The sequence below is a fragment of the Nicotiana attenuata genome, unplaced genomic scaffold (genome assembly GCF_001879085.1).
Source record: "Nicotiana attenuata strain UT unplaced genomic scaffold, NIATTr2, whole genome shotgun sequence".
Classification (NCBI taxonomy): Eukaryota; Viridiplantae; Streptophyta; class Magnoliopsida; order Solanales; family Solanaceae; genus Nicotiana; species Nicotiana attenuata.
In genome coordinates this window covers 122,874-131,850 of record NW_017672108.1, presented here as the reverse complement: position 1 = coordinate 131,850, position 8,977 = coordinate 122,874, and the positions used below count along the sequence as shown (strand labels likewise).

The 8,977-nt window shown below is 33.0% G+C and overlaps 1 protein-coding gene across 2 annotated transcripts; it reads right to left on the bottom strand.

The window, feature by feature from the left end:
- Positions 1-268: 268 nt before the first annotated feature.
- LOC109211876 (SPRY domain-containing protein C285.10c) lies at positions 269-3,064 on the bottom strand. 2 transcript variants are annotated; one of them, XM_019375468.1, is made up of 2 exons: positions 1,907-3,064; positions 269-854 (listed from the first exon to the last, which is right to left on the bottom strand). In XM_019375468.1, the coding sequence occupies exons 1-2, from the start codon at positions 2,808-2,810 to the stop codon at positions 352-354; spliced, it is 1,407 nt and encodes a 468-aa protein (XP_019231013.1). In that variant the 5' UTR covers positions 2,811-3,064; the 3' UTR covers positions 269-351. The 2 variants fall into 2 exon arrangements, with proteins under 2 accessions (XP_019231013.1, XP_019231014.1); XM_019375469.1 differs by having other exon boundaries at positions 2,649-2,736.
- Positions 3,065-8,977: the final 5,913 nt, after the last annotated feature.

The following is an 8,977-nucleotide window of genomic DNA, read 5'->3' as shown; positions in this document are numbered from 1 at the left end:
CTTATTTAAGATATATATACACATATATACATGAAGGGGAGGCTTGGCGTAACCGGTAAAGTTGTTGCCATGTGACCAGGAGGTCATGGGTTCGAGTCATGGAAACAACCTCTTGCAAAAATGTAGGGTAAGACTGCGTACAGGAGACCCTTGTGGTCCGGCTCTTCCCTGAATGCGCGGGAGCTTATTTATTTATTTATTTATTCCAAAATCAATAAGGGCCATTGACTTCCCTGCCCTAAGGATAGGTCCGCCTCTGCACATAATAAATTGGAACCAACAATCTAAATGTCTCATTAAAACCAAAAACATGTACAAATATGATGTTTAATATGATTCTTTTTGTTTATGCTACAAAGGGTTAGGAGATCTTGTAGAACTATTATTATCCAATACAATTTCAAATAAATCACCTTCAGACTCCAAATCATAATCTAATACTTGTTTCAAACTATTGACAGTATTGTTATTGCTTCTTGTTGTAGTAGTACTTCTGTTAAGCCACTGAGCATCAATTCTACCCATTGAGAAAAGTTCTTTACTATCTTCATATCCCAAAACTGGTGAATTTGCCAAAGGACCAATGAAGCAAGGATTTGGTGTTCTTTGTATATTTGCTGGTGGATATCTGAATACACTTTGTCCAAGATTTACTAATACCAAAATGTCACCATTTGCTGCTAAAGTTGGATATAATGGATTTCCAAATTCTTCTGATTTGCAACGGATTTCGTGTACTAGTAGTGAATCCACTGTGAAAAACACCTTCTTTTGGCTTGGATTGTATCCACAACCAATTACCTTTTCTGCTTTTCCCCATTCTTCTCTTTGTGATTCATACACCAGTTTCATTCCTGCAACATATTATCAAGACAAAAAACTTGAGTTTATTGTTTTCCTTTCGGGGGTTGATTTCACGTATAGTCATGAACTTTATCCATTATAATAATAATACAACAACAACAACAACAACAACAAAATCCAGTGTAATCCCACAAGTGGGATCAGGAGATGGTAGATTACACAAACCTTACCCCTAACTTGTGAGGACAGAGAGGTTGTTTTCGATAGACGCTCGGCATATCCATTATAATATTAAAGTTACAAAACTACTCTTTTCGCATTATAATTAAGCTTCATTTGCGATAACAGTAAAGTGACTCTACAGAACTCGCTATAACGAACAACAACAACAACAACAACAATAAACCAAGTGAAATTCGACAAGTAGGCTGTGGGAAGGGTAAAGTATAAGCAGACATTACCCCTATCTTATGAAGATAGATAGAATGTTTCTGAAAGACCTTCGGCTAAAAAACAATGAACTCACTGTAACAATAAAGTTATAAAATTATTTGTCACATTAAAATAATAAACTTTACCTAATAAAATACTCTAGTAAAGTCATCAAACTTTAGCTACTATAACGATAAAACCTACTCATTAAGGTAACTTTACTTCTATTGTGATTAATATTTTGTGACTTTACTAATTATATTGGATAAAGTTCAATTAATTTAGTAACAAAAATAATTGTGACTTTACTGTTATTTGTAGGTAAAATTCAGTAACTATATGTGAAATTAAATTTTTTTGGAGTGTTGTCAGTGTGACTAATTATGTTTGTGACCTTACAATTCCACAATGTTGATCATTGACAATTAAAAACAAATGACTGTTTACTTCTGTGACCTTTGGTAAAAAGAATGGGCTACCCAATAAACTTAATTGTATGCAAAAAAAGAAAAATGCCCACTATGAAAAGTCTATGAATATTTTCAGTGCTACAAATTGACTTCTAGAACTCTGTTTAAGCATTGTAGCTACAGCAAAATGGACATAGGAATATTAAAAAATATATATATATATATATATATATATATAATAAAAATAAAGAAGAACTTACCATCAAGAAATACAGAACCATTTGAGTTAAATCCAATAGAACCTGAATAACTGCCTGGAATCTTAGGTGGAAGAGAACCACCATTTGTAAGCCCAATTGATAACACAATAAAATCACTCCTGAAATTGTCCTTTGATTCTTGAATTTTTTGATGTCCATTTTGCCTTTGACTACTTGTAACATGAACCAAAGATTCTGAATTTGCTTTTGAATTAGAATCCTCTCTAATAAGCTTAATTTTCTCAATATTATCCTCCTTTGCTTTTCCCATGATTTCACCATCTTCTTGATTATAAGGCAAAATTGTAATCTCAAAATAAGCTTCTTGTGGAAATGATGAATTTCCTAAATGGGGTCCAGGCAAAGGTAAACAAGTTTTTATAACAGAAGAAGCTGACATTAAATTAGAACTTTTGGTTTGTTTTTTAATCCCAGAATTAAATCTAATTTTTTGCATAAAATCAGCTGAACCTTGACAAATTTCCCAACTCATATCAACTTCTAATTCATTTCCATTTTCACCTACACCACATGATCCTAAAAGAGACCTAGCTGATCGAACGGATGGAGATGGAGCATAAGTTGTGAAACCAAATCTTGACCATCCATTTTCAACAGCATCAGTTACTAAAGATGGATGATCAGACCAATTGAAAAAGTTTTTGGTCGATATTACCCCTTGTTTGAAAACATAATAATTTGTTTTCTTTGTACCATCACGATCAAGATGATGAAGACTTACTGTGTGAAGTTTTGAAATCCCATTTTGCAAATTTTGAGGTCTTTCTGAATTTGATTCTCTACGTTTTCGTGGACAACATCTTCTCTGAATTATTATGATCATAATTAAAACAAGAACTCCACTTGAAACTGCTACAAAAGTAATCTTCAACCATTCTTGCATCTTCAAAATCTTCTGATTTTGCTCCTATAGATGAATTAAGCTATAATTGAGATATATGAAAACAAAGTTTTGATTTTTATGTAACAGAGGAAAAACATGAAGGGTGGCGGCAAGGGACTAGGAATGGTTCAAGAAAGGCTGCAATAAAGACCAAAAAGAGAGAGAGAGAGGGGGAGGGAGAGAGTTGACGAAAAATTAAAAAAAAAAGGAAACAGTAAAGAGGATAGAATTAAATGGAAAGAATGGTGTGGCATGCTGATAAGAAAGATAACATTAATACCTTTTCTTTATTGACAAAAATACAGGCACAACAGGGACAACCCGAGACACAAAGCATTCTGCATTTATGCATGGTCCGGAAAAGGGCCGCTGTCAAAAGTATAATATAGACTACATATCCTAATGCAAGTATTACCAGCTATTTCCGGCTCGAATCAGTAATTTATAGGTCCACGGAGATAATTTTACCGTTGTTCTAAGAGTCCATTCCAATACAGACACGCTCATAAATACATATATAGTAGTTATTAAAAACCGACACCATTTTTTGGGCATTAGGAAACGCGTCTTCTTTTGTTTTGATTTAAGTTTCAAAGTACATAGAAAGGTAAAATGGGGAGTTCTCTTGTGTTAGTAATCCCTTCTAGATAACAAAAATTCTTGAATTGAGGTCAAAGGATTCATGGTTTGACTAGTTTCATATTAACCAAAGACCAAAACGAATTTAATTACTTTAGTGTGATAAAAATTAGTTTTCTAACCTTGTTATAGTAGGTAAAGTATAGCAATAACATCTGAAATAATTAACTTTTTGGTTCTATTTAATGTTTTTTTTCTCAAAAACTGCTTATCTAAATTTTTCTAAAAACATACAAATCAAAAAAGGAAAAAAAATTAAAAACAAATCAAATATAGGAATTGCAAATCATCAACATAACGAGCATAGGCACCACATTAAAAAGTTCTTCAAGTGATGTTTTGTTAACATATGCAAGAACAGAATTAAGTATCTGATACTCATAAGTCATACCTTTGACTTCTCTTCTTTATAGGTTCAAAGTCAAATTTGAACAAATTAGTGAGTATAGACCAGAAAATTGAGAGAGATGAGAAGCAACGAGAAGAAAAGGCATAAAAATTCTTGAATTCGAAGAATTGGATTAGATTAGGATTCTTTTGAATTTTTGCCGTTTAAAGTTAATAAGCATTAGTAAAGTCTTTGGGGCTACGTTGCGTAATGGTTTTCACTTATCATTAAAATTTAAATGCAAATCACTACTTTGGTATTTATCTTTTGGCAAATTTTAGGTTTCACTTTTTTGTCTGTATGTTTTTTCATCTATAATTCGCCATTCCTGTATTTTGCAGGTTAAAATGGTTCTTACGAGACATATGCCCCCCCCCCCCCCCCCAAAATCCAAAACCCCGCAAACCCCCCATAAGAATTGTCTATTATACCTAACTGTCTCTTGGTCCATCCATCATTAAAAAAAGGGAAATTTTTGTTCTATACCATATACGAAACTATATTACCAAATATGTTCATAGTTTGCATATTACCCTTCATGCTAATAGTATTTTTACAAAATATAGATAATGCATTAAATAAGGAATCATTGTAGCTGTAGTATTCCTTATTTAGGCGCGCTAAAATTGGGGAATTAAATATTCTTCCAGATCTTCCACAACGCAGATCACGCACATTCATAATTATCGTCGGCTTCGTTTCAAATCTTCCATACTCTGTTTTTGCGATACACTCTGTATGCGAATCTGCGTGATACACTCTGTTTTATGCGAATTTGTCGAATAACGCAGAAGATGTGTATACAATCTGTTTTATGCGAATTTGCAGAAGATTTGCGCATTTCGACATAATCAAGCACATTCATAATTGCCTTTTTTGCAGAAGAGAGCAGCAATTCCACCATTGACAACCATTAAAAAGCTTTGAATTCAAATTTGGATTTTCAAAAATCATTATTTTTTTGGATTTTGTGTTGTTGAAAATAATTGGGAATATGGTTTGGAGTTTATATCTCAATTTTGAGGGGTTTTGGTGAAGATTAGACTTGGTTTTGACTGAATTTCAGATTGAAACTCGAAGAAGAAGAAGAAGAAGAAGAAGAAGAAGAAGAAGACGACATGACATACATTATATTGCAGAAGTTGTAGAAAAATTATAGATAAATTGTAGAAAAATTGTAGATTGTTGTTTATTTATTTTTCTTTTATTCATTTACCTATTGTATGAAAGTTGAACAACATTGTATAAAAATTGTATTTAAGTGGATGATTTAGTACTGTTTTTTGGACAAAAATATGTATAAAAAATGTGAAACATACATTTCAGGGGAAGCATGTCGAGTCCAAATATGTACCCAGTTTGTAGATATTTTATAGATAAATTGTAGATTATTTGTATGCTGATTGTAGATGCTTTATTTTCTGTTTTCACAAATAAAAAATGACTAAAACTTATACAAATCTTCTGAAAAACCGCAATTATGTCAAAATTCCCAATTATGCTACAATTGAATGGGAATTGGGATATTAAAATTTAATGTACCCAGTTTGTAGATATTTTGTAGATGAATTGTAGATTATTTGTATTCTGATTGTAGATGCTTTGTTTTCTGTTTTCACAAATCAATAACGACTAAACTTCTACAAATCTTCTGCAAAAAACGCAATTATGTCGAAAATCCCAATTATGCTACAATTGAATGGGAATTGGGATATTAAATATATGTACCCACTTTGTAGATATTTTGTCGATAAATTGTAGATTATTTGTATTATGTCGAAAATTTCGATTATGCTACAATTTCTGTGATTCTCCTATATGCTCTTGTTACTCCTTACGAAACTGCTATGCTAAATATGGAATCCAAAAAAACATGATGAAGGGATAGATCTTCTTAAGAAATTTTGTAGATAATTTGTAGAAACATTGAAATTCTGTATTTTCATATTAATTTTTCAAATGATATGTAGTTTTGTTGTAGAATAAATGTAAAAAACAAGCCATTGTGAGTCTTATTTGACTCATTCCTCACATTCAACCTATTCTACAAATTCACGCCTCTTTAAATACAATACAACCATACTTTCTTCAATTTAAAGGTATAGCAATATATATAACTTAAAAAACATCTTCTCCTCTGCACAAGTTAGCTCCAAAACAGACGAAGTGGAATAACAAGCTCCCATCAAAACTTTTAACACAAAAATACAAAGCTCAAAAATAAATAAACAACAGTCTACAATTTATCTACAATTTATCTACAATTTCTGCAATATAATGTATGTCATGTCTTCTTCGAGTTTCAATCTGAAATTCAGCCAAAACCAAGTCGAATCTTCACCAAAACCCCTCAAAATTGAGATATAAACTCCAAACCATATTCCCAATTATTTACAACAACACCCAATCCAAACAAATAATGATTTTTGAAAACCCAAATTAGAATTCAAAGCTTCAAAGCTTTTTAATGGTTGTCAATGGTGGAATTGCTGCTCTCTTTTCCTTTCCTCTTATATTACTGAAATTTGGGATTGCGAGATAGAGAGAGACGTAGAGAGAATTCTCAATTCTTTGCAACAACATCCAATCCAAACAAACAATGTCTTTTGAAAATCCAAATTCGAATTCAAAGCCTTGGCTATGGAAGAAATAATGGGATTTTGATACAGAAATCGTGAGTGTGGGAGGGAATCGTGGGTGAAGATGTGGGAATTGGAGAGAGAAACGTGGGGGGAGTGGTATTAGAAGGAATATACGGTACCATTAAATTAGGAGTGTAATTAATACCCTTAAAAACCACTAATGGTATATAATTAGTAATTAGGTATACTAAATGTAATTATATCAAACCTTAAACATTGAGGGTAATATAGTTTCCTATATGGCATAGGAATGTAAAAATTCCATAAAAATTTGATCAAAATTGCTCGCGGCCGATCGACCTTCGGTTAGTCAAAACACCAATAAAAAAATTTATCGAAGTCGGTCGGTTTTCTAAAATAACTTTTTTAAATTTTTTACGAAATCAATCGAATTTGTTTTGCGCTAAAATGCGAAAAAATATTTTTGCATCCGGGAAAATTTATTTTAAATAAACCAACAAACTTTGACCAATTTTTTTTATTTAAAATAACTTAAAATTCATATTTAGAAAATCGATCGAAATTGGATGGTAGTTTTAAAAAAGGACCAATTTTGGTGATAATTTAATTTTTTTAAACAAAAAGGGCAGTAATTTTCGTACAAAAATAAAGAGTATAATTAAAATAAAAGAAAGTCTTAAACCAAAAAGCACCAGTAGTTTAGTGGTAAAAATAGTATGTCGATTTTTCGGGTCGCCCTCTTTTTTTGGGTCGGGCGTGGGATTTAATTGACCAACTGAAATCGGTCGGCTGGCTCTACCGACCGCTATGAATCGATCGTTGTTCAGTCACTTTTTGTCGATACCGACCGACATCGGTTGATTTTCTCAGTTGATTTTGACCGGATTTCTAGTAGTGATCAGTTTTGATATAAGATTCAAATTCTAGCTCCGCTCAACTCTAGGTAGAAATATAATATCTAACGGTGAATAACTTAGTAGTTAGTAAAGGTTACTGTTCAGAACATAGCATCGTACATTCAAATCTCATGATTTGATGGCTCCTTTTATTCAACGGGGTCTTTTTATATATTTGCGTCAAATGTGTAAAATGTAGATCTATAATAAAAGTGAACAAAATTGGAAATAAATAAAGGATAACAATAAGAGAGAGGGTCCAGTATTCATCAAACAAGGTGAATGGTAGTTTTTTGTCGAGGGCAGTTAATTGATGGTTATAATAATCAATTACAATTCTTTAGCGTAGGGATGCTATTGAAGTAATGATTTAGCATAATCCCCTTTTCTTTTGCTTTTTTCTTCTTTATTTTTTCTTGTTTTACTTTTCTTTTCATTTCTTTGGATTCATTTGCATGATCCTTAAAAGACCAAAATAAAGAAATCGACAATTTCATGCCAAAAGCTGGTCCAATCTTCAGACTTTTCTTCTTGTTATACAGAAAATTTTACAAAAGACTAAACTTTTGAAAAAGTAAAAGATAGACAACGAGAAGGGCGGGCCAACAATTTCCTGAAATTATAACTATTATTCAATAAATTTTGAGCTACTTATAAATACTTTAAGTGACTATCATCTTAGACAATTGAAAATCATAGCTTTAGGCATCATCTTCTTAACATTGTAGACGGGTCAAACCGAGCCCGCCGAACACCCCAATTTCCCGGTAAGGCAAGCGAAGCCGGCACGTGATTGTAAGGAATCAGAATCAGAGCAAGGAGCCCCTCGTATCGGGGCTCGGGCAAAAAACCTGCCCTCGGGACATCGGAACCACGTCCTCCGATTTAGGTTCGAGCCTCAAGACCTCGAAGAGGAAGATTTTTACCTTTCTTAAAATTGTACTTAGGGTAAAACTCTCCTACTATATAAAAGAAAAATATTCTTATTCATTAGCGACACGGTAACACGCATATCAAGGCAATATACCTCTGTTTCTAAAAGCTATTCAAATTTATGTTCTTGTTCATAAATTCTTCACAAGTGCAAGCTCGAAACCGAAGGCAGGTCCTCTGTTAAGCCTTTAATCGAGCCCGGATTCATTCTTGTCATTGGTTTGGTCATTTGTTACGTCTTTTATTTGCTTAATCTAACGTCATTTATCACTTGTATTGAATTAACCTACATATCTTTAAATCCCGTATAAATTCAACTGTTATCCGTTTTGAAGGGTAAACAGTTTGGCGCCCACCGTGGGCTAAGGATAATAGTGGCAATTTGATAAAAATTTCCACAACACACTCAGCTTTACGCTTGTTCTTTGAAATTTTAATTTTAGGTAAATTAGAGAATGTCAAACTCTCAATCTGCTCACTTGAACGTTGATGCTGAGTCTGGCCACCATCGCGAGAACAACAATATAAAACCCAGCAACGAGGTCCCCCCTGTTGACCCCAACGGAGCCCCGATCGCGGACCCATTCTATGCCAACTCACATGTGGCCATCGATGCAAACTTGCCTACCGATGGTGAAGGAGAAACCATATCAAAAGGAGTTATGATATGGTATCACAACTTACCCCTTAATTCTATTGATTCGTTTG

Coding starts and splice junctions, on each gene's coding strand:
- LOC109211876 (XM_019375468.1), bottom strand. CDS start 2,810: ATGCAAGAATGGTTGAAGATTACTTTTGTAGCAGTTTCAAGTGGAGTT. Junction 855..1,906: donor TGGTTCTGTATTTCTTGATG/GTAAGTTCTTCT, acceptor AATATGTTGCAG/GAATGAAACTGGTGTATGAA.